We start from the raw sequence: 23852 nt of genomic DNA on the forward strand, positions 1-23852 counted from the left end.
AAGCTCTGCTTGAGAGGTGGGGGCTGGGCAGGGAGATGCTGGCGGCCAGGATCTTGGCCAGATGCTTGGTCCCTGGTTTTGGGGACCAACCACGTGGCTCAGGTGGTGAGGAGGCCAGAGCGCAAAACGGAGTTGGGAGGAAGGTTTTTCTTCTTCGAAAAAAAAAAATGTTTAAGGTTTATTTTTGAGAGAGAGAGAGAGAGAGAGCTCACACAAGCGAGGGAGGGGCAGAGAGAAAGGGGGACAGAGGATCCAAAGCGGGCTCTGAGCGGACAGCGTCGAGCCAGATGCGGGGCTCAAACTCAACGATCGTGACCTGAGCCGAAGTCTGTCCTGCTCAACTGACTGAGCCACCCAGGTGCCCCCCAATTTTTTTTTTAATGGTGGGGAAAAGCACAGCACAAAATTTACCTTCGTAACCACTTGTAAGTGCCTGGCTCAGTAGAGTGAATGCGCGCTGTGGCTGTCGGACAGCAGCTCTCCGGGAGGTTTTCATCTTCAAAACTGAAACTCTGTTCCCACTAAACACCTCCTCCCCCGGCCTCCTCCTCCTGGGCCCTGGCAACCAGTTCTATGCATTTGACGACTTGAGATGCCTCGTCTAAGTAGAATCACACAGCGTTTGCCCTTCAGTGACTGGCCTATTTCACTTAGCATCATACCCTGAGGGCTCATCCATGTTGCAGCGTGTGACAGGATTCCTTCCTTTTTAAGGCTGAATAATATCCCCTTACGTGGACGGACAACGTCTTGTTTATACGTTCATCTCATGATAGACACTTGAATTGCTTCCACCTTTTCGCTACTGTGAACAAGGCAGCTATGAACATGGGGGTGCAAATCTCTCTTCCAGACCTTGCTTTCAAATCTTTTGGATATACACCCAGACGTGCGGTCGCTGGATTGGAGGAATGCTTTTGAACCGGTCTGGTCACGGAAACCTCTTTGTTCCTTATCAGATGCCATACCTGTGGGTATTCGTTGCCCATGGAGAGAAGAAACTCACCCCTGGGTCCTCTCTGCCTGTCCAAGGGAGCAGAGGTCAGCCTCACGTACACTGGGTCCCCACCCCTGCCTGCCCCACACACATGCACGCACACGCGAGAGCCCCACAAGGCTGGCCCGTAATTGGACACAGAGACGAGGTTCCACTCTGTCACCACTAGCCCCACCCTTTTCCACAGCACAAGGGACTCTGGGTCCAGTCTCCTGGGCACCCTCTGAGCCCAGCACCCTCCCCACCTGCCCACACCAGCCCTGGTCAGAAGCCAGGCCACCCCCGCGTGCCTCCTTTCCCGTGTCTCGGGGCCTCACAGCCTCAGGAGGCCAAACCCAGGCCCCTGGCCCAGGCTGTGTGCCTCACACCCCACCTCCCTTAGCACCCAGAACCGAGCCTGTCCAAAGCTGGCTCTCAGAAAACACTGAACAAGTGAGGTGAACGAAGGAGCAACAGTGCTCCCACAAGTCTGTATGAGCCAAGGGTCGGGAGTGGCCCCTGTCGGGGTGCCTCTCACCCAAAGGAGATGTGCCCCCTCAACCCCACCCACCCTAGGGAGACTGCTGGGACCATCCCGTGCTGGACAGACCTGCCTTTTCCAGGACCCCGGCCTTGAGGCTTGCCCAGCCACGCCCTGCCACTTGCCTTCTACCAGCGTGACTTAAAGTCACAGGGCCGGGGCGGGGTCAGCGTGGCCACCTGGGACAATGGGAGGGACGTGGAGCCTTTTACAACCAGGAACAAAGTTCTCCCCTGACTTAAGCCCGGGCGGCTTGTACTGCGGCTGGTACCCACGTTCTGGCTCCCCCAGGGTCCCAGCCTCCCCGGAGTCCTGGCCTTGCAGCCCTCCCACCATCCCACAGGCATGCAGGGAGCCTGGGTGCTGCTTCTGCTGCTGGGCCTGAGGCCACAGCTGTCCCTTGGCACCATCCCAGGTAATGAGGCACCTCCCGGCTGCCCCCCATGTATAGGACACTCCCCCAAGACTGACCTGGCTTCCACTCTCCCCTTGGCCAGTTGAGGAGGAGGACCCAGCCTTCTGGAACCGCCAGGCAGCCCAAGCCCTGGATGCCGCTAAGAAGCTGAAGCCCATCCAGACGGCTGCTAAGAACCTCATTCTCTTCTTGGGGGACGGTGAGTGTCAAGGCCTGTCCACCCCCTGTGGCTCCCACAACCCTGGTCCCCAAGGCTGCCAGTGGACACAGACCAGCCCTGGGGACTCGGGCCTGACAAGGTGTGCTCCTTCAGGGATGGGGGTGCCCACGGTGACAGCCACTCGGATCCTAAAGGGGCAAATTAATAACAAACTGGGACCCGAGACGCCCCTGGCCATGGACCACTTTCCGTATGTGGCTCTGTCCAAGGTAAGGGCTGGGTGGCCTCGGGGTGCTCCCCACCAGAAGGGGGGCGGGTGCCCAGGAGTGCGACAGGAGGGAAGGCCCAGGAGGCTTGGGGCCGGAGTTCGGGGACCAGGGTGGTGAGGGTGGGCCCCTGGGCTTGGGTCAGGATCTCGGGTATCTGATGGAGCCAGAGGGGAGCTGAGGGTGTCTCTGTCCCCAGACATACAACGTGGACAGACAGGTGCCAGATAGCGCAGGCACAGCCACAGCCTACCTGTGCGGGGTCAAGGCCAACTACCAGACCATTGGACTGAGTGCAGCTGCCCGCTTTGACCGGTGCAACACAACACAGGGCAACGAGGTCATCTCCGTGATGTACCGGGCCAAGAAAGCAGGTGGGCTTGGGGCCGGCTTAGCGGGCAGGGGCAGGATCAGAGACCTCGGGGGCTCACCCTGAGCTCGGCCACCCTCAGGGAAGTCCGTGGGGGTGGTGACCACCACAAGAGTGCAGCACGCCTCGCCAGCCGGCACCTACGCGCACGTGGTCAACCGCAACTGGTACTCAGACGCGGACATGCCCGCCAAGGCCCGGAAGGAGGGGTGCCAGGACATCGCCCAGCAGCTCATCTCCAACGTGGACATTGATGTGAGCCGCGAAGGGCAAGCAGGGGGACGGGGGGGGGGGGGCGGCGTGTCTCCACCGGCCACAGTCCCAGGCAACTGAGGACCTCAGCTCTGGGGCCTGGCAGGGTCTCCCGGAGCTTGGGGTGGGGCCCGAGGTGGCGGAGAAGGGACCGCCAGGGACAGGCCACACCCACAGACCTGAAAGGGGAGCGTGGGGCTCTGTGAGGAGGGAGCGAGGGGCCAGCCGGGCTCCACGCCCACCTGCCTAATCCTTTGGCTACAGGTGATCCTGGGCGGAGGCCGAAAGTACATGTTTCCCAAGGGGACCCCAGACCCTGAGTATCCGAGTGATGCCACACAGAACGGAATCAGGTTGGATGGGCGCAACCTGGTGCAGGAGTGGCAGGCCAGGCACCAGGTGATGGGGGCCCAGAGGTGCACGGGGCACGAGAGGGACACGGATCCGAGGGCTATGGACTGAGGCCTGGCTCTGCACCCTCCCCGCCCCCCCCCCCCAGGGTGCCCGGTACGTGTGGAACCGCCAGGCGCTCCTTCAGGCTTCCCAGGACCCCTCCGTAACACACCTCATGGGTAATGACCCCAGCCACCCCCACGTTCCCGCCCTGGCCTCCCGGGTCCTCAGAGGGCCAAGCGTGCGCCCAGATGTTCACACCCACTCCCCGGCCTACCCGTCACCACCGGCCCCCTTCCCCACAGGCCTCTTTGAGCCAGGAGACACGAAATACGAGGTCCACCGAAACCACACCCGGGACCCATCCCTGATGGAGATGACGGAGGCGGCCCTGCACCTGCTGAGGAGGAACCCCCGGGGCTTCTACCTGTTTGTGGAGGGTGCGTGGCAGGCAGCCCCTTGCGGAGCACGGAAGTGGGAATGGCCGGGGCGGGCCGGGCATCGTCCACCTTCCACGCGCCCTGCCCGCAGGAGGCCGCATCGACCACGGTCATCACGACGGCAGGGCTTATCTGGCACTGACGGAGGCCGTGATGTTCGATTCTGCCATCGACAAGGCCAGCCAGCTCACGAGCGAGAAGGACACTCTGACCCTTGTCACCGCTGACCACTCCCACGTCTTCTCTTTTGGTGGCTACACGCTTCGAGGCAGCTCCATTTTCGGTAGGCCCGGGAGGGTGGCAGGGTTTCCTCAGTTATGTGGCAGAAATTGCTCCGACTCTCCCTTTCCTCATCTGTCAAACGGGGCAACGATAGCAACCGCCTTGTAGGGTTCTTGTGAGGATGAAGCCGGCGAGGCCCAAAGTGCCTAGGTTTGCTAGGTGTAGCCCGCAGAGGCCCCCTGGCTGCGGTCAGGGCGATCACCGGGTCCCTCCTCCCTGCAGGCCTAGCCCCCAGCAAAGCCTATGACAACAAGACCTACACCTCCATCCTGTACGGCAACGGGCCCGGCGGCTTCGCGCTCAAGGACGGCCCCCGGCCCAACGTCAGCGACAGCCAGAGCGGTGAGTGCAGCGGCGGGTGGTCTGGGAGGAACTCGAGGGAGGGAGCCGCCGGCCGCCCGGCGGGCCCTGACCCCCCACCCCCCGCCCCGTCCTCCGCCCAGGGGACCCCTCGTACAAGCAGCAGGCCGCGGTGCCCCTGCAGTCCGAGACCCACGGCGGCGAGGACGTGGCGGTGTTCGCGCGCGGCCCGCAGGCGCACCTGGTGCACGGCGTGCAGGAGCAGAGCTTCGTGGCGCACGTCATGGCCTTCGCCGCCTGCCTGGAGCCCTACACCGACTGCGGCCTGCCGCCCTCTGCCGGCCCCAACGACGCCGCGCCCCCGGGCCCGGCCGCCGGCCCGCCGTCGCTGCCCCTGCTGGCCGGGGCGCTGTTGCTGCTGCTGGCGGGCGCCGCGCCCTGACCGTGACCCGCCCCACCCGTCCCCGGGCGCCGCCGCACCCCGCCCGGGCCCCCGGCCCCAGGCCCCGGCCCCGGAGCCCCCGCCGCGGGCCCCTCCCCCCAGACCTTCGCCTGCCGGCAATAAACTCCTCTCGGCCCCGGGGCGCCTCGATGGGGCGCCCCGGAGCCCGGGGTCGCAGCCTTCCTGGGCACCCACGGTGCCCCTGGGCTGTTTGCAACTCCGCCTCGACCTCCGTGTCAGGGTAAGGACGGGGCTCTGAAGGCCAGGTGCCGCCCGGCAGATAGCCCTGCGTGAGGACCAGGGGGGCACCATCCTAGAGGCGGCCCCCACCCCCCCCCACCCCCCCGCGGGCCACAACTTTGCCCAGACCCCTCGCCACGCCTGCTTCTTCACTTCGGTCTTCACAGCACCAAGGATTCAGGCACGTCGGGGCTCCCGGAAAAGGGTGGTTTCCTGTCACCCCGCACCTGGGCCTGCAGGCACCTTGCTGGCTGAGGAGGCTGCTGGGGCCAGGACGCGGTACAGTCCTCCAGGGGCACCTCCTAGGGAGCCCAGCGGTCCTGCTACACAGAGAGGAGATGGTGACACAGAATGGAGAGACTTGTCCCAAGTCACTTAGGTACTGATGTTCACCCCCTCAGTGACCATCCCAGACTGGGAGACCCAAGGATCGGTGGAGGCAGGCGGCCCCAGAGCAACCCTTGCCGCCTCCAGGAGGCCATCTGGGTGATGGGCCTAGATCTGTGAAGAGATGAGATCCCATTTCCCCCGCCCGGGGGCCTCTAGTCTACTGACGGAGACAAAGCAATAATCAAATAAACCGTCACAATACAGTATAATGCCGGTAGTGATGTGTTCTAGAGAGAAAAATCTTTAGTATGTCTGTGAGTGAGGGGACGTGGTGGATAATCCCGATCAGTAGGTCAGGGAGGGGCTGGCTGCCTGAGGAGCAGACAGTGGAGCCAAGACAAGGAAGTGAGGGCTTGAGCAATGCAGAAGGAACAGCCGTGCAAGGGCCCTGAGGCAGCAGTCAGCAAGTGCTATTCCAGCACTAGCTGGACCAGAGTTGGGGTGAGTGGGGTAGGGGGTAAAACCTGAGGGATAAGAGATGGGAGCAGGTGGGTGGGGAGTTTGAACTTTATCCAAGGTGTGGTATGTAAATTGGAAGGCTTTTAGCAGGGGCATAATGTGACCTGACTCTTGGAAAATAACACTCTGATTATTTCAGGGATAAGAATCTTATTTGGGGCGCCTGGGTGGCTCAGTCAGTTGAACGTTTGACTCTCGATTTCGGCTCAGGTCATGATCTTGCGGTTCATGAGTTCGAGGCCCCCATCAGGCTCTGTGCTGACAGTGCAGAGCCTGCTGGGGATTCTCTCTTCCTTTCTCTCTGCCCTTCCCTTGCTTGTGTACACATGTGCACTCTCTTGCTCGCTCTCTCTCTCTATAAAAAATAAATAAACATGAAAACAACTTAATCGAAGAGTAACTGACATACAAAATTGTATTCATTTCAGGTATACAACGCAGTGATTAGATATAGGTGTACAATAAGAAATGGTCACCACAGTAAGTCTAGCTACCGTCTGTCATCACACTGAATTGTTATAATTCTTATTTACTAAAATCTTGATCTCACACTGTAAAACATCAGTTTGAAGGCATGGCCCTCAGGGCAGTTTATTTCAATTTTGGATTTTAGAGGCTGTCACAAAAATATGGGAGCTGAATGGGAAAAGGGCATCATTAGCTAGGCTTCCTAAACCATCATATTCATGGTTTTTATTTTTTTTAATCTTTGTTTTTGAGAGAGAGAGAGAGAGAGAGAGAGAGAGACAGAGCTCGAGCAGGGGAGGAACAGAGAGAGAGGGAGACACAGAATCCGAAACAGGCTCCAGGCTCCAAGCTGTCAGCACAGAGCCCGACATGGGGCTCGAACCCATGAACCGCAAGATCATGACCTGAGCCGATGTCGGACGCTCAATCAACTGAGCCACCCAGGCGCCCCAATCATGTTCATCTTTAAACTCCATCCACCAATTAGGCAAAGACTTAATAAAAATCCAGCTGTTCTATTTCTGTCTTCCCTGTTATCAATTAGTTGGTTTTACAAGCCAATAGAGAGGTGCTGCGTGTTTATATTTCATAAATGGGTTCCAAACCCAAGGAAACTCTACATTTTAAAACTCTGCAGGTTTAGAGGCACCTGGCTGGCTCGGTCAGTAGAACGTGTGACTCTTGATTTCAGGGTCAAGAGTTCAAACCCCGTGTGAGGGGTAGAGTTTACTTAAAAAAATAAATAAGATTAAAAAATTTAAAACTCTACGGGTTTAAAAAACAGGTTATTCTGGATTGAGTGGTAATTGTTGCACCATTTTGGGTATTCTAGAAACCACTGAATCATACACTTGAAAAGAATGAATTTTACGGTGGGTAAATTACATTTAAATTTTAAAAAAACAGACAGCTTCCAAGTTCTTTTGTTTTTTAATGTGTAGGTTTTGTGGGTCAAACACATTGTTAGCCACAAAATCACGTGTCCATGGAAACATTTTCAAACATTTGTTTTAACGTCTTTCCCTGGAAGATGTTCACCAGGGAAGGTGAATCTGTTTTTTCAATAATTTACTGGGTGCCTAAAACTGATAGCTCTCGCCTCCTCAAGAAATGTCAGCACCCCAGTCTTTAAGAAGGAGGGAAAGGGAGGAGGAAAGAGAGGGGGAATTCACAACAGCCCTTTCCCATTCTTTGTGTGGCCTGGAAACTTTCCTGGTCACACCCGATTTTATTACCAAGTATCATAAAGATTCTGCTTTACTAGAACAACCTTGGTTTTTGTTTAACTTTTTAAAAATATTTATTTATTTTTGAGAGAGAGAGAGAGAGACAGAGCATGAGTGAGGGAGGGGGACACAGAATCAGAAGCAGGCTCCGGGCTCTGAGCTGTCAGCACAGAGCCCGACGCGGGGCTCGAACCTATGCACCGTGAGATCATGACCTGAGCTGAAGTCAGAGGCTTAACTGACTGAGCCACCCAGGTGCCCCAAAAATCTTGATTTTTTTTAAAGTTAACACCACGGAGGGCTCCTGTGCCCTTGGGCTTCTAGTTCTTTCCTGCAGTGGTTTGACAAGGTAGGCCAGTGAGTTTTGTAGGTACAGCTCCCTCTACACTTTTTCCTCATCCAGAATCCTTTAAAAAAAATCCTTTCTCAGTAGCTGTTCCATCAGCGGGTGCCTGACAGTTTTCCCTGTGTGCAATTGTTCTTATGAAACAAGGCATTCATATATCTTCTCTACTCTGTCTTTCCTTTCCTGACTCTCTCTCTCTCTCTCTCTCTCTCTCTCACACACACACACACACACACACACACACACACACACAAAGTGGTTTGTGTATTTCATTATTGAAACAGAACCCAAGCAAATACCTTAAGCTGAGATGTGTAAAAAACCACACAGTAAACCTCCCACACTGGGTAATTTGCGCTAACACATCCTTCCAATCTGTGGTAGTGTTTTCTCTACACATTCCAACAGTATTTGCTGACAAAGAAATGCCTTTCGGTTTGTCGACAGATCATTTTCTGTTCATTGTTTCTGCCATTTTTACTGCGGCAGAAAAAAAATAAGTGTTTGCCTGGTGGTAGGTGTTTTTTGTCTCGTGCTATTATGCAAGAAACTTTAAAAGAGCTTTCCAAATATTTATCATTGCTTAGGGAAATATCAAAAAAGTACTGAGTTGAAAAGCACATAATTTTAAACGTCGCTGGGAAAAGCATTGCGGGGGTTTGTCTCCACGTTCTGAAAGCTTAGTTTTTAGATACCTTGCTTGTCCATAAGGATTTCGTGCTCTATTGAGTCGTGTCTCAGGGCACCAGTCGCTTGGGGCAAAGCTTCACCAGTAACGACGGGGGCAGAGTTGTTTCAAACAGTTTGGTTTTGTTTAGTTTTTATATTTGGGGCTGATTTCCCATCAGGTATGCACCGTGGGTGATGATGAGCACCTATCAGGGGAGAGGACGGTCGCGTCTGCGGTCCCTTACCTCGTGTGGATTATTGGTGTTACTGGCTGTGTCTTGACAGGACTCTTTCGGAAGCTACTTGATTGTTGTGGGGGATTCGTTTAAAACTAGATCATATTATCCCTAAATCCACTTGGGCAGACACACTAAACTCTCACACATCACCATCCACTGGAAGTGAGCAAACGGGGAGAGGGTGTCCCTCACTGGGCACCCTCGTTCTCTTCCATGTCGGGGGTGGACGCCCCGCTGACGGGGGAAAGGTGCCAGCATGGAGCTGGATGTTAAATATGAACATCCGGACTCCCGTTTAGGGTGCCCCCTGCCCAGGGTCATGGCAAGTCCCCAAAGGAGATAAAGCATATTAGGGCCCAACATACCGTAGACACTCAGGAGGACTCAGTGTCCCTTTAACCTGAAGCCCTGAGATCCAGACGGGGGGCCAGGCAGGCTGGCACCCCGGATAGGACTCAGGCTAAACAGCTCCCTTTGCCGTGGGTGTGTCAGCATTTCCGGGGCTCAGACAGGGTCTGGAGGGCACCACAGGTCCAGTCTCCTCTAGACCCAGGGCCCCCAGCTCATGGAGTCCCCTTGAGCCCCTGTCCCTGCACCTGGCCCAACCCGGCTCAGGGGGCTGATATGGGATGTGTCACAATGGGAAAAAACAGGCATGCTGTCTCTCGGGAGGCCTCAGACGGGATGCCAGATGCGCCCTCGTCCTGCCCTTGAGGCTGACATTACCATCTGATGCGGCCAGCCAGCCCCCACCGTCCCCCGTTCCAGAAGCAGGTCTCCCCACCTGGTCAGCATCTACATGACAGGCTGTTGCCCTGTGAGGCTGACACCCCCCGATTCCTGCCTCCCGGCGGGGCCTCCGGAGGCCTCCAGGAAGCTGTGCAGGATTTTAAATTGCACCCTCCGATCTAAAGTGGCCCCAGGGCCTGCTTACTCCGGCTGAACAGAACTTCGGCATTTGTTACCAGCACACACGCCCGGGCCAGAGCACTGACGACAGGCAGCCGAAGCTCCCCTTGGTGTAACCTTGTCGCTGGGGGAGCCCGGTCTGTGCCAACGTGCTGGGCACAGTGCCTAGGGACCAACTGTGTCTCCTCCGCTGCCCCTCCGGGAGGAGACGGCCACCCTCCTCCCGGCTCCCAAAGGGTGAGGGCCGCCCACCGTCCACCCTCCGCCGGGAGGCATCCAGGCCCCGGGCACCCTGACCTTGCCCTTTCTTCGCTCACCAGCGTTGCAAGTTCCGTCCGGCACACCCCTCCCTCCCTGCCCTGGGCTCCTCGGGTGAGAGAGAAGTGGCCACGTTCAGACCTCCCCATGCAGATCCCCGTCAGCAGTCCCGGCGACGTTTTGGTCCCGCAGGAAGGTGGGAGGGATTTTTTTTATTATTTATGCAAACTACAGACAAGGAGAGATGCGGCTTAACGGCACCATGTGACAGTGGCTCCGGGACTTGAGCTGCCTGCCGCCCAATGAATCAGCCTGAGCCACCGCCAGAGGCTTCCAGGCGGCGGCCGCTGAGGTGGGAGAACAGGCACCGCCTCACTCCCCTCTGACCTGATGAGCTCATGCCGGGCTGCTCCAAGGGCCTGGGGCCTGGGGGCTGAGCCGTGTGCCCAGGCGGCCCTCTGGGCACCTCCAGCCCGGCGTGGGGTGACAGGGAGGGCAAGAGGGGAGCCCTGTGGCCTGAGCAGTCCCAGAACAGGGACCCTGCCAGGACACGGGGGAGGGGGCGGGCCTGGGGGTGGAGTCCAGTTCATTAGAAGGACTCTGCAGGAAAGGCCAGGCCAGTGCCCAGCTAGTTTTCCCCAAAGGGAAGGGGGCTTGGGATCTGGCGGTCCCCATCCCTGGCAGCTTTGTGGGCGACGCCAGTGACGGGGTGAAGGCTGCACAGGAGACGCTCTGCTCAGATCCGGACAGACTTGGCTCAGTGATGTGCCGTCCAAATTCGAGTCGTCCAGGCTCGCGCAGAAACTGCGGGATGGAGGCAGGGGTAGGGCAGTGGGACTGGTGCGCCCTGCCCTCCCCCCACCACCCCGTCCTGCTGCTGGGTGGCCGGAGGGGACAGTCACAGGGCTACAGACTGTGCTGGGCCTCTAGGCCAGCCTGGAGCCAGCAGAGGGAAGGGGAAAATGCTCTTTTTAATCAATCAAGAGGAAGTAGGTTTCTCAGGTCACTTGGAGGGAGGGCGGAGACATCCAGAAGGGGAGAAAGGAGAGGAGACACAGAGAGGGCCCCTCTGCCCCCCCCAAACCTTCAGTAAAGTCTGTGACTCTACCCAGTTCCATGTGGGAGGTCCCTGGGGAAGGAAGGGATGGGGGCAGCCCGGCATAGGGGGCGTCGGGGTGGGAAAGGAGGCATGAGGAGAGGCCTAATCCCCCTGAGAACACACCCCCAGAGCTATTTGCATATGGAAGACCCTGGGCTTTCCAAACATTTTTGGCATAGGAGCTCAAGCCATTTAAAAATATTGCATCTAGGGGCGTCGGGGTGGCTCAGTCGGTTGGGCGCCCGACTTCGGCTCAGGTCATGATCTCGCGGTTCGTGAGTTCGGCCCCTGCGTCGGGCTCTGTGCTGACAGCTCAGAGCCCGGAGGCTGCTTCGGATTCTGTGTCTCCCTCTCTGTGCCCCTCCCCAGCTTGCACTCTGTCTCCCAATAATAAATGAAACATTACAATTTTTTTTTTAAATATTGCACCCAGCAGCGCCGAGGTGGCTCAGTCGGTTGTGTCCGACTCTCGGTGTCGGCTCAGGACACGGTCTGGCAGTTTGTGGGATCAAGCCCCACGTCGGGCTGCGCGCTGGCAGCGTGGGGCCTGCTTGGGATTCTCTGTCTCTTTCTCTCTCTGCTCCTCCCCCACTCGTGCTCTCTCTCTCACGGTCTCTCTCTCATGCTCTCTCTTTCTCTCTCATGGTCTCTCGCTCTCTTTCTCATGGTCTCTCTCTCTCAAAATAAACAAACATTTACAAATAAATTAAAAAATATCGCATCTAGGATACTTCACAAGCGGGGGCCCCAGGGCCCCCAGAGCACCGGGCATCTGGAGTCGGCACAGAAGCAGCCACAGGAATGGCAGAAACTTGAATCTGGTCCCACTGAGCTGTTTAGAAAGGCCCGGGGCGTATGGCTGGTCAGTGGCACCAGGCGCCCTGTGCCCCCTCCTGGGTGCCACAGAAATCCCGGGGCTGCCGACCCCCCCGTCCTCTCTGAGACCCTAGGCAGGGAGGCTCGGGCACACCTCTCCAGCTGGCTCCCAGTCCTCCCCGGATCTGTACGGAGCTGGCACCCAGGGGGCCCCAGACGGAGGGTGCTCCCGGCATCCTTGACCTGAGGTCTCGGAGTCGGGCCGAGCCTGCTGGGGCAGCAGCCGTGCAGGCCTCGGCTGGGGGGGGGGAGGAGGGGAAGGGTGGCTCACATCAGTCCATCGCAGGCAGGCCGGCCCCTGGCACACACACCCCCCTGGGGCTGCCGGTGATGGCCCCGGGACCCAGAGAGGGTGAGTCACTTGCCAAGGTCACCCAGCAGTGACCCCTGGGCTCAAGGTCTCAACGCCACGATGGCAGAACCAGAGCCGCACCAGGAACCACGAGGCGCTCTGCACGCGGGCGCGAGGTGGACGCCTGGAAGCTCTTTCCCTGCTATTAACTGCTTGGCTGAAGACTGCTTTCCGTCATCCCAGCGAGCGGTGCTCAGAGGACGCCCTCACCCCCCGGGGGACGGCTGGGGCCAGCCCTACCACAACCCGTCCCATGGCTGCCCAAGGGGCCTTCTCTGCACTCACGGCCTTCACTTAAGACGGGGAAACTGAGGCTGGGTGGGCAGCTGTGCTGACCTTGCCGGCCTCCTCAGTGGAGCCGCTGGCACAGGGGCCGGCAGACCACGAGTGGCCAGCGTCTACACCACGTGCGTGGTTCCCTAACAGGGCGCTCAGACAGCTGGCACCGAGTATAGGACGGACGCCCAGAGCTCAAGAGGACGCGGCGGCTGAGTGGCGCCCATCAGCTAACGTGTGCGGCGTGACCTTAGGCAGGGCCCGTGGCTCCCCTCGGTTTCCCTGTCCCTGTCACCCTGGCACCTCAGTGGGCTGCAGTGAGGATGCTCTTAGGGTGTGTCTGGAAAAGCAGTTTGGGAAGCAGCGGGTGACACACAGTGTCACGTTTGTGCCAGGCTGGGCCACACCGTGGCCCTGGGTTTCGTGGCTGTGTCTGGAGTTCATGGGCCCCGTCCAAGCACCAGGACTCTGTCCTTGGGGTGCCCGTGGCTCGAGCTCCCTCTGACCTGATGATCTCCCTCAGTTCTCCCTGAAGGGCTGTGAAGCCCCGAAGCCCCAGGTAGCAGCGACGTCTCCGCAGGTAGCCCAGCAAGGAGCTTCACGGCCTGGCGGCCCACGGTCCCGCCCGCAGGGTGGGCATGCCCTGGCTGGAATGCACACTGGGTTTGAGGCCCCCGGCCAGCAGCCAAGTCCCACAGGCTTCCCGCTGGACCAGCCTCCAGGCCAGGAAACTCGTCTTCCCCCGGGGGCCCACCATCCCCGCCCCGCCCCCCGCCCCCGCCACGCCCAAGTCCCTCTGGCTCCCTCAGCAGGGCACAGACAGAATGGGGAGGTCTCACCCCCTAGGCTCCGTCCACCCCAGACCTCCCCTGAGCTGGATGGGAGACAGGAAGGCTTGGTCTTGGGTGGAGGTGGGGAACTAAAGAGCCACCGGGGCACAGGGGGCAAAAGCGCTGGGCCTGGGGACTCCCGATTCCAGCCAGGATCCCAGGTCAGATGGATGGGCTGGTCACGGGGTGTGGAGGGTCCCAGACACCAGGCCCCACCCAAGTGGGTGGCAAGGAGCGAACTGGCTGGCTGTGCCAGCCACCAGAGGCACATTGTAGCGTGCCGGCTGCTGAGGGATATGGTGTACACATGCCCAGCCCAGGGGGCGAGGGGCTTGGAGGGGATTTGGAGGTCGGTCCATAATCACGGCTCCTCTACCCGACCCCTACTCCCTGCACACCCCACCTCCACCTTCGAAGGGTGCTCTGCCCTGCTCATCTCCTGAAGAGTCCCTGCCCCTTGGGGGAACTTGGCTCTTCCTATGGGGTCCTTCTAAGTTCCTGCCACTTCTCCGCAGAGCCCTCCCCAGGGCCACACAACGCCCGCCCTTCTCTGCCTCCGTCAGCTGTGGCACGTGCGTTTTCTGTCTCTCATTCCCCAAGGGTGGTGTGCCCGAGGCTCAGATAACAGGAACTTTTTAAATGTCACTCAAGGCCGAGATGGAGATGGCTGTTCTCTGAGCATGACAGGAGCTGGGCTGGCAAGAGATTCTCCACTGTGGTGGGAGATGGGGATAGGCCACGCCGGGCACAGCCAGGGAGGGGCGCCCCCTCTAGGCTGTCCCTAAAGTGAGAGAAACAGACGAGAGGAGGAAAGGCAGGAGGCCCACGGTCCCCCACTCACTGCAGACACCTGGATCCCCCAGTGGGGCTGCCCCATGTGACATTCTCCCCGCACCCCACCATCCTGTGCGTGATGGGGCAGCCCTCCCTCCTCCCCCCTCCCACCATGGGCGGGGCCTAGAGCCTCACGGCCATGTCACAGGCCAGCCCCTGACAGCTCTTCTCTTTCTCTCATCCCTGGAGCGTCCACTCCAGACCGGAGAGCACGACTCAGTGTTGTACAGAGTGGCCCCGACCTCCATGTTAGCGTGTCTCATAGCTCCCCTCTCTTGGACACGCTGAGCCCAAGGCCTGGCCTGTGATATCTACACTTTGAGGGGAAGTGAGTCCCAGTGTCATGCTGGAGCACAGACCAGCGGGCTTGGTGTTCTGGCCCCCACGAGCCTGGTCTGGAGCTGGACAGGAGCCTAGGCGGGACTCTGGGGGAGGGAGGAGCAGGTGGTTGGTGGGAAAGACAGAAGAGCCAGGGAGGGGGGACAGGAAGGGACGAGAAGGTCTTCTCTAGGGTCCCCGCGGTGCTGAGGGCCTGAGCTTCCCCACAAAGGGACCCCTTCAGCCCAACCTGCTCCGGAGGCCCCTGAAGAAACCAAGACAACGGTACAGCAGTTTATTGACCAGACTTAGCAGCAAGAACAGATTGAAGGTGGGGCCTGTACAATCCACCCTGGCCAGGGGGTCTGGCTCCTTAGAGCCAAGACTGGGGACCCCAGCATCTCACCCCCACGGCCTCCTGGAGCCCAGCCCCATCCCTGCTCCGGGCCCCTCCGGAAGTGAGGGATAGCAAGAAGGCCAGGTCCTGGAGGCCTTAAGGTGGGTGGCGCCCAGAGCAGACCAGTGCCGGGTCCATGCCTGCCCCGGCAGCTGGCAGGGAGGCAGTTCGTGCAGGGCGGGTGGCGAGGGCGTGCGGGCCGATGGCCAGGCTCACCACACAGAGCACTTGTGGGCAGGGTTCATGGGTGAGTCCTTGGGGCAATGGAAGGCCCGGCCAAACTCCTCGAACTGGGACACGCTGCCCAGCACCCTGGGGCAGGCAGGAGGAGAGACCCAGCAGGTGTGGGTTCCGACGGCCACTACCCCCCAGCTGCCCCTCCCCATCCCCACCTGCTCCCACCCCAGACACAAGGGGATGAGGCCCAGGCAGGCAGGCCCACCTGTAGTGCTCAGGTGCGTGCTTGTCGGTCAGCACCTGCAGGTAGATGGACTGTGACCGCCGCTTGATGCACCAGTTCTGGGCCCCATGGCGGGGAGGGGAGGGGAAGAGAGGGGAAATTGAAGCCAAGGAGTCCATTGAGCAAGCCTGGCAAACCTCCCCCCACCCCAGCACACTAGGCCTTGAGCCCTCATCAGAACCCATGGGACCATTGCCTCTGAGGGTGGCTGATGAGAGGCAGGCCGAGAGCTATGTCCCCACCCCTGCCCACCCCCCACCTGGCCCCCACCTGGCCCACCTGGGCAAAGGCAATGAAGAAGAGCTGGTTGTGCGTGTACTTGAGCCGGTGCAGCGGGTGCTCCGGGCCGTGCTCCCGCACCCACTTCTGATAGGCCTGGGGGTGACAGTGTGGAGCTGCGGTGCCCCCAGTGCGGTGACCTGACTCACCCTCCACCCAGCCAGCCCCTCACCGGCCCCTGTTCTGCACACCACCCGCCATGCCGAGCCCCAGGCTCCCTGCCTTCCGCCTTTCCTGAGCTGTGCTCTCTCCTGGGAAGGCTAACCCCAGGCAGCCCTCCTTGCTCTCCCCAAAGCAGCCTGGGAGTCCCTCCTTTTCCAGGGGACCCTGTGCCAGTCACAGGCCCCGCTCCCCCAGGCCAAAGCACCATGTGATGGGGAGGCTGGGGTGCCCACGTCCCTCATGGAGTCCTCATCAGCCCCCATCCTTCCCCCCACAGGAACGAAGGGCCAGGCGGGAGCAGCTCACATAATAGGCCAGCTTGAGGCCGCCCATGTCCGCGATGTTCTCACCAAGTGTGTGCTTCCCATTCACCTGCCGAGAAGGGAAGGGGCCGGGGTCTGTCTGCCGCCCACTGGCCTTCCTCAGGCCTTGCCACCCTGGGCCCCCGCCCACACTCCCCTTCCCTTTCCCAGAGGATTTAGATGCGGCCCCGACCCCTTCGTGCCCCATATGAGTCTGCGTGAACTCCTCCACGCACCCACGTGAGTGCGCATGCACACCCTGGGCATGTGAGCTGGGCCCTGGGCACATGTGTGAACACGTGGGCACGCATGCTCCTCGTCCACGCCCAGCCGGGCCTGAGGGGCAGCAAGGGCATCTTACGCGCTGGTTGTAGACGGTGAAGTTGTCATACAGGTGCACGATGCACTCCGCCTTGCGCAAGAAGCGGCTGTAGGAGGCCTCCGTCCACCAGTGCAGCAGGTTGCCTGAGCGATCATACTGGCCCCCTGTGGGCAGCGGGCAGAGTGGTGGAGACGGACTCTCATGCCCGAAGCCCCCTCTCCCACCCACCCACCGGCCAATGGGGACAGAGGGGCTGTGGGGTCTCAATCCACCCAGCATCGCCTTGCCCCCCGCTGTCTGCCTTTCCCTTCCCCCGACACCCCCTCTGGCCACCCTCGGGCCTCACCCCAGTCGTCATAGCCGTGGGTCAGCTCATGTCCAATGATGGTGCCGATGCCCCCGTAGTTCAAAGACCTGGGCCCACGGCAGCAGCGTCAGGCCCCAGCCTCACCCGCCCTCCGAGAGCTCCACGCTGCTGCCTGGGCCCTGGAAGGCCCCGGTCAAGCCAGAGGTGGCCTAGGGAGGCCACAGTGGTGTCCCCACGGTCTTGGGGCACTCGTGCCTTAGAGTCCTCATACAACATGTAAAAGGGGCCAACGATACCTTTGCAGCTGCTCTGTAGGAAATAACCTCTAACAGAGCTGGGACAGGGGAAGAGACCAGGTTGGAGGAAGACATGAGGGAAACTGAGGCACCCCACCTTGGATTTGGCCTGTTTCCTCATCACTAAGCCACTTTTGAAACCCCTAAAGAAGCCTCAAACCAGGTAAGGGGGAACTCAGGACATTTAAAAGAAAGAAAGAAAGAAAGAAAGAAAGAAAGAAAGAAAGAAAGAGAAAGAAAGAAAGAAAGAAAGAAAGAAAGAAAGAAAGAAAAAAAACCTACACATTTTTCTAAATAACCAAGGATGAGGTGAGACTATGGGGACCCAGGATCTGCCACTGTCATGACCCCTGGGCCCAGCCCGGATCGGGACAGTCCCGGCAGCTTTCATGCACCCAGCAGACAGGGCTGCAGAGCTGGCTCTGGCTCATGCTGGGTTGGGTACTCACTGTGGAAAGTCAGGGTCATAGAGCGTGGGCTGCAGAATACCTGCCGGGAACACTACAGAGAGGGCGTGGTCAGCAGGAGACTGGCCCCGCCTCCCGGCCCCGCCCCTCGCGGGGCACGCCCCCTTACCCATCTGGTTCTTGTTGGGTAGATAGTAGGCATTGAGGGCCTGTGGTGGGAGCAGCCACCTGTGGAGGGAGGTGGGGGTCAGCTAGGGAGACCCACGCTCCCCCCCCACCTCCCAGCCCCCTCCTTCTTAAAAGCTACCCTAGTGACCCAGCCTGTGGCCACGCCCCGCGCCTCCTCCAGGCTGAGCCTCCACCCTCACGGCCCCCACCACCACCCGCCCCGGCCCCATGACCTCTGCACCAGCATGACTTTGAGGCGGTTTGCCCCCCCCCCCCCACCACCACCACCCGCCCGCTCCCAGCCTCCTGGCCTTGGCTAAGGAGCCTCTCCCCATGGAACCTCCCTCCCTGACTCGCCCCGCTCTGGGCCAGGCACCCACGTGGATTTGTCCACCTCCTGCCGGATCTTCTTGACTGAGAGCTGGATGCTGAAGCGGATGCTGTTCAAGATGTTCTTGAAGTAGGTCTTCTCGTGGACCTCAAACTGCACAGGGGATGCGCAGCGCTCAGTGGCAGGCGACGGGCACGGCCAGACCAGCGCTGGGCGGGCCCCGCGTCCCCCCAGGGGCCATCAGCCGAGGGTCATGGTTCTTCTCTTCGGTCGTGGCGGGCCTCCCTGGGGGTCTTGGCCACAGGCCGGGAGAAGCCCAGCTGGTTAGGCGGGGGGGGGGCCAGAGGCAGACCCACCTCGTACTCCTTGTCCACAGCCTCGGGTTTGAGCAGGAAGTCGGGGTAGCCTACCATCACCATCATGTACTGGAGCTGTGGGCGAGAGGGCAGCCAGGGCCTCGGGAGACAGCCCCCCACCCCCCAAGGGAGAGGCTGTAGTCTAGAGGCAGGGCTCAAGGACAGGGGAGACCAGACCAGTGATGCCAGCTCCACAAGGGGCATCTCTGCCTCTTCTGTCACTCCAGCCTGGCACACAGTAGGCACTCCATGAGTGTTCGTGGAATCTACAGATGGGAAAGGGTCCACTTCACCTTGGCCCGAGCAGCTGCCTTGGTCTCAGCATCCATCCAGTCCAACTCCTCCAGGCGCCGGCCCAAGATGTACTTGATGTCTTCCACAAGCTGCTGCACCTATAGGGCCAGGGGTCAGGGATCAAGGGTCAACCCAGGAGGCCTTAACTCTGGGCCCCCAGCACCTGGCACGAGGGATACCACTGATTCAGTACCACTTCCCAGGCCTAAGGCTTGGTCCTGAGCGCCAAGCGGGACCTTGGAGGTGGGGATCCAGGCCTGGCCCCCCTTACAAAAAGCCCACAGTCTGGAAGCACAAACTGCCCCAGCAACAGTCTGCCGAGCATGGCAGAGAAGGGGGGGCAGGAGCCCGAGGGGCCAGTCCTCCTGTGGCTGATAGATGAGGTAGGCTTCCTGGGGGAGGTGGCCTGGCGAGAAGTCTGGAGCTTCAGAGCGCCCCTATCTGCAAGGGAATATGTGGGCTCCCCATTCTCAGAGCGAGGCCATGGGAGGACTCTACGCCCTGCCCAGCACCTGCACCCACACCCAACCCCCAAGCCCAGGGCAGCCTGACCTTGGCCTTGCTGGCAGCTGAGAAGTGCTCATGTACAAAGAGAGCTCCAAGCGCCATGCCAAAGTGCCGGTTGGCCTGGCCCAGGCAGACACGGGCCAGCTCCTGTGGCTTGTCACTGCCCTCCATCTCCCGTGCCAGCTCGTGCAGCGCCTCTCGGAACGGTGGTGACAGGTGCTCACTCAGGACCACCACTACGCGCCACACCAGGTAGTTGTGCAGGATCCTGAGGGCCAGGGGAAACGGCTGGGTGTCCACACAGGCTCATACGCAAGGGCCACCCCAGGGCTCCGTGCCACGCCACTCCAGACCCCTCGGCCTGGGGCTACACCCGGCACCCGCGCAGGAGCGGGGGTCACTCCAGATCCATGGAGCCGGAACCTGGAGTGGCCTGAGCCCCAGTCAGGGAAAAGGGCCCACACGAAGCAGGACACATCTCTGGCCCCTGAGACGAGTGCCTGATGCCGACCTGCTATGCAGTAGGAGGGTGGGCACTCGGGGCGACTGTCTGCCTCAGGACTGGCCTTGGGGGGGCCTCTGGGCAGAGACCAGGGAGGCGCTCCCCAAGGTGGCCCTGGGGCAGCAGAACTGCACCCACACCTTCCGTTTCTGGAGTCCGGACTCAGTCGGCCTCACTCTCCCCAGATGAGGAAACGGCAGCTCAGGGAGCTCACAAGCCCTGCCCAGGGTCCCAGAGAGAAGGTGGGAGAGCCACCTCTGCACCTAGGGATCTGGACTCCTATTCCAGTGCTCTTCACATGCCTCCCCAGTGTGGCCACCGGACGGAGGTGAAACGGGAATTCAAACCTTACCAAGCAGACACATCTGGGGTGCGGGTGAGGGATGTGGAGGGGCAGGTGGGGGGGGTGATCAGCAGCTGTACCTGCGGGGTGTGGAGCGGATGAGCTGGGACACCTGCTGCATGTAGTCTGTGGCCAACAGCACCACCTCCTCATCCTCCGAGAAGTCCTCCTGGAAGATCTGGTCCAGCAGCCACTTCCACTGCAGCTGTGGGGCGGAGGGTGGGGGACAGTAGGGCTGGGTGTTGCAGGGAGCACAGAGGACGGGGAGGGAGTCCGGGAGACGCACGGGAGGACACAGGAATCCATGGCCGTGCGAGGCCTCACCCCACCCTGGGGAACAACGGCCCTGGAGTCCCAGCATCGATGCCTCCGCCCCGCGGCGGGCCGCACTCACGTGAGGGGTGATCTTCTGCAACTGCCCCAGCGTCACCTTGTTGTACGTGGAGCTGACATCCCGCCGGAGGTCATCGTACTCTGACACTGTGATCTGGAGGCGGAGATCGGAGTTGACAGGGCCCTGCGTAAGGGCGCCGTCCCCTCGGCCCATGGCAGTCCCCCCCCCCCCCCCGCTCACGTGGGCCCATGGCAGCCCGCCCCCGCCCCCGCCCCCCCCGCTCACGTGGGCCCATGGCAGCCCGCCCCCGCCCCCGCCCCCCCGCTCACGTGGGCCCATGGCAGCCCGCCCCCGCCCCCGCCCCCCCCGCTCACGTGGGCCCATGGCAGCCCGCCCCCGCCCCCGCCCCCCCCCGCTCACGTGGGCCCATGGCAGCCCGCCCCCGCCCCCGCCCCCGCCCCCGCCCCCGCCCCCGCTCACGTTGGCCAGCCGCTGCTCCAGCTGCAGGATCTCCTGTGCCTTCTGCTCCACGGCCTCGGCCCCCAGCAGGCTGAGCAGGCGCTCCATGAACACCCGGTAGGCTGCCAGGATCTGCACCAGGATGGGACATTTTGCAGGGGGGAGGGGGAGGGGGGGCCCGTGTCAGGCCCTAGTCCATCCCTCCCGGAGCCCCAGGCCTTCCCTGCAGTCCCACCCCATGCCCCCACACCTTCTCACTCTCCTCATCCTGAGCTAAGTACAGGGTCCTCTCCGGCAGAGTGAGCCCATCCTGGTCAATCTGGGGAGAGTGACGGGGTCAGAGGTCAGAGATCAGCGGGCAACATGTCAGGTTCTTGCACACAGACCGAAGTTCCATCCAAACGCCCAAACAGAGGACGTGGCAGACACCTACTGTCGCCAGCCCCAGGAGCAGCACAAAAGCACATCAGCCCTCCTTCCACCCAGAGAAGTTGGTGGAAACCTCCACCCCTAATCAGTCTCGCCTGGAGATTCGGGGAGCGGAGGAGGACCCAGTCCCCCCACCCTTCCTTCTGTAAGCCTTCAACCTTCCCCACCTGTACGGGGCACTGTCGGAGCCCACACCGAGAAAGCCGAGGCCCCTGGCATTCTGGCCCGCCCGATCCCACTGGCACGCCCCTCCTTGCGTGCTCTCACAGCCTGCCACAGGACTGGGAAATTGCGGCTCCCGCGGCTCCGCTAAGCACGGCAATTACTCGAGGGAAATTACTTGCGCCCTCCTCCCGCGCTATGCGGGTGCGCGCTCCCCTCCCCTTGCCCTCCCTCCCTTTACGCGTAGGTCGCCTTGCGCTGCGGGCGCTCGAGCGGGGCCGTGGCGCCCCCGGTCCCAGGCTGCTGCTGGGGTGACCGGGGAGGAGGACGCACTCACGCGGATGACGTAGCGCGAGGAATTCCTGTCGTCCAGGCTGACGGTGAGCGAGAAGAGCGCGGCGGCGCTGTACACGCCTTGGGCCTTGTACAGCAGCCGGTTGAGGTCCCAGAGCGCGGCGGCCCCCGGGCGCTCGGCGGCACCGCCCAGGTCCCAGCCCCCGCAGTCCTCGATGACTTCGAGCATGGGCCGTGGGCCGAGCCGCTCGATCTCACGCATGTCGAGGCACGAGCGGAAGAAGGCGCGCACCTTGCGCTGGGCCGCACCCCCCGGCCCACCCCCGGGCCGCGCCAGCAGGCGCCGCAGTCGCTCCTCGTTCTGCTCGCCGATGGCAGCGATGGTACCGTAGGTGAGCTTGTCGTCGGGGATGGCGTGGCGCCGCAGCCAGCCACCGCACGCGAAGGAGTAGAAATCCTGGCACGGGTCTATGCTGGCGTCCAGGTTGGCGGCCAGGAAGCGGGCGGCGCGCGCGAAGGCCTTGCGCTCCGGGCAGCCCTCGGAGCAGGCGCCGCCGCCGCCGCCCGCGGCGCCGGGACCCAGGTACTTGAGCGCCAGCATGGCGGCCAGGATGGCGCAGAGGCCGGCGGCGAACACCAGTCCCGACAGCAGGCACACCTCGCGCCGGTTCCAGCGCGGCAGCCCCGCCCGGGCCCCGGTGGCGCTGCGCCCCGCGCCCAGAGGGAAGCCGGGGGGCAGCGAGGCCCCGCGCGCTCCTCCCGTGCCGCACCGGCTCACGTATTTGACCTCCTGGAACTCGTCGTAGTGAGCCGTCATCGAATATGGGGTCTCCATGGTGCCGCTGGCCCCGCCACGCAGCCCTTGGCGATCTCAGCTGCGGGATGCGCGGACCGTCGGCCTCCCGGCGAACCTCCGCATGGCTCACGGGCTGCAGCTGCGGGAAGGGTAGAGGCAGGTTCAGAGAGGCACTGGGCCCCCGACGGGGCCCACAAGCACGACTGGAGGGGCGCAGGCCTAGTTCCAGAGGCTGGAGGCCACCCCGTGTCTCCAACCGCTAGCGGGTCTGGGGCCTGGCCTCCCCCAGCTACTCAAGAATGAGTCAGGGGAAGGCTCAGAGTGGCCACCACCTCCCACACGCACAGTGTCGTCCTTTTTTTTAACCTAACTCCTCTCCCACTGCAAACACATGCCTGCCGCGTATTTGGGAGGTCCCTGATATAAAGTAGGGGAGCAGCGTGCACGGGGCCTCGCACACAGTAGGCCCTCAATGAAGGACTGTTTCTCTTCCCTTTGCCTTTCTCGTCTGCGACCTGCTACAGCGAAGGCCGGGTGGGGGAGGGGGAAAACGGAGACTGGAGAAAGGAGGTGCGGTCAAGGGCGCGTCTACGCGGCCCCAGAAGCTGCACTGGAACTAGACGTTCAAGAAAGCGGCTAAAGAACCAAACTTTGTCCTCGCGGATGTCCGTAGGGCCGCCCCCAGCCCCGTCTTCTATTCGGTGGCCATAATGCCACCAGCCCCTTTCCCAAGCGGTGCGCTCCAACCGGCCCCGCATCGGAGAGAAACCCCGACGGCCTTAAGAAACTGGAACCGGTTCCGTCCCCCGCCCCTCCGTCCCCGCCCTGGGCCACTCCTGGCTTCAACAGGTTTTCCTCGGAACCCAAACTTGAGTGAAGTTTCACCCCCGGCGCGGAGCGAGCTGACCCCAAGCGCCCCATACTCTGGGCGCGGAGCCTCGCCGCGCAGTCCGCGGAGCCGGAGAGCCGAGCCCGGGAGTCGCAGCCGCAGCCGGAGCCGGAGCTGCGAGGACACAGACAAAGCCTGGAGGCTCGGCGCAGCGGCGGCGGCGGCGGCGGATGTGGCCGCGTTGCTGGCCGCGGCGGCAGCGGACTCGGATGCCACTTACCCGGCAGGTGCGCGCCCGGGGCCGAGCTGGAACTGAGCGGGTCGAGCCCGGGCCGGAGCCGGAGCCGGAGCCGGAGCGGAGCCGGGCGGGCGGGCGGGAGCTCTCTCCGTGCGCCCGCCGCCTCCTCTGCCGGCGCGCCGCGCAGCCCGCCGGCCCCGAGGGAGGGGGCGCGCCGGCGGCTCCACCCTCCTCCGCCCGCCCCCCGCGCCC

General features: G+C 61.5%; 2 protein-coding genes across 2 annotated transcripts; one reads left to right on the plus strand and one right to left on the minus strand.

Annotated features, from left to right (window-relative positions):
• Positions 1–1716: 1716 nt before the first annotated feature.
• Positions 1717–4837, plus strand: ALPI (alkaline phosphatase, intestinal). The gene is made up of 11 exons (XM_030325756.1): positions 1717–1932; positions 2015–2131; positions 2246–2361; positions 2558–2732; positions 2811–2983; positions 3245–3379; positions 3480–3552; positions 3679–3813; positions 3905–4096; positions 4318–4437; positions 4539–4837. The coding sequence occupies exons 1-11, from the start codon at positions 1863–1865 to the stop codon at positions 4835–4837; spliced, it is 1605 nt and encodes a 534-aa protein (XP_030181616.1). The 5' UTR covers positions 1717–1862.
• A 10070-nt stretch (positions 4838–14907) lies between these two features.
• Positions 14908–22636, minus strand: ECEL1 (endothelin converting enzyme like 1). The gene is made up of 17 exons (XM_030325657.1): positions 21781–22636; positions 21103–21171; positions 20874–20984; positions 20454–20546; positions 20140–20264; positions 19260–19482; positions 18707–18805; positions 18414–18488; positions 18107–18210; positions 17728–17786; positions 17601–17652; positions 16895–16962; positions 16588–16712; positions 16231–16296; positions 15763–15858; positions 15466–15542; positions 14908–15335 (listed from the first exon to the last, which is right to left on the minus strand). The coding sequence occupies exons 1-17, from the start codon at positions 22570–22572 to the stop codon at positions 15236–15238; spliced, it is 2334 nt and encodes a 777-aa protein (XP_030181517.1). The 5' UTR covers positions 22573–22636; the 3' UTR covers positions 14908–15235.
• Between the last annotated feature and the right edge of the window lie 1216 nt (positions 22637–23852).

Source organism: Lynx canadensis, chromosome C1 (genome assembly GCF_007474595.2).
Source record: "Lynx canadensis isolate LIC74 chromosome C1, mLynCan4.pri.v2, whole genome shotgun sequence".
Lineage (NCBI taxonomy): Eukaryota > Metazoa > Chordata > Mammalia > Carnivora > Felidae > Lynx > Lynx canadensis.

What these genes read in the sequence shown, in the direction of transcription:
- ALPI (XM_030325756.1), top strand. Translation starts at nt 1,863, where the DNA reads ATGCAGGGAGCCTGGGTGCTGCTTCTGCTGCTGGGCCTGAGGCCACAG. An exon ending in GTACCGGGCCAAGAAAGCAG is followed by an intron (nt 2,733 to 2,810) that starts GTGGGCTTGGGG and finishes GGCCACCCTCAG; the next exon opens with GGAAGTCCGTGGGGGTGGTG. An exon ending in TCGAGGCAGCTCCATTTTCG is followed by an intron (nt 4,097 to 4,317) that starts GTAGGCCCGGGA and finishes TCCTCCCTGCAG; the next exon opens with GCCTAGCCCCCAGCAAAGCC.
- ECEL1 (XM_030325657.1), bottom strand. Translation starts at nt 22,572, where the DNA reads ATGGAGACCCCATATTCGATGACGGCTCACTACGACGAGTTCCAGGAG. An exon ending in AGGCAGCTGCTCGGGCCAAG is followed by an intron (nt 18,489 to 18,706) that starts GTGAAGTGGACC and finishes TCTCGCCCACAG; the next exon opens with CTCCAGTACATGATGGTGAT. An exon ending in GCCTCAAGCTGGCCTATTAT is followed by an intron (nt 15,859 to 16,230) that starts GTGAGCTGCTCC and finishes TGTCACCCCCAG; the next exon opens with GCCTATCAGAAGTGGGTGCG.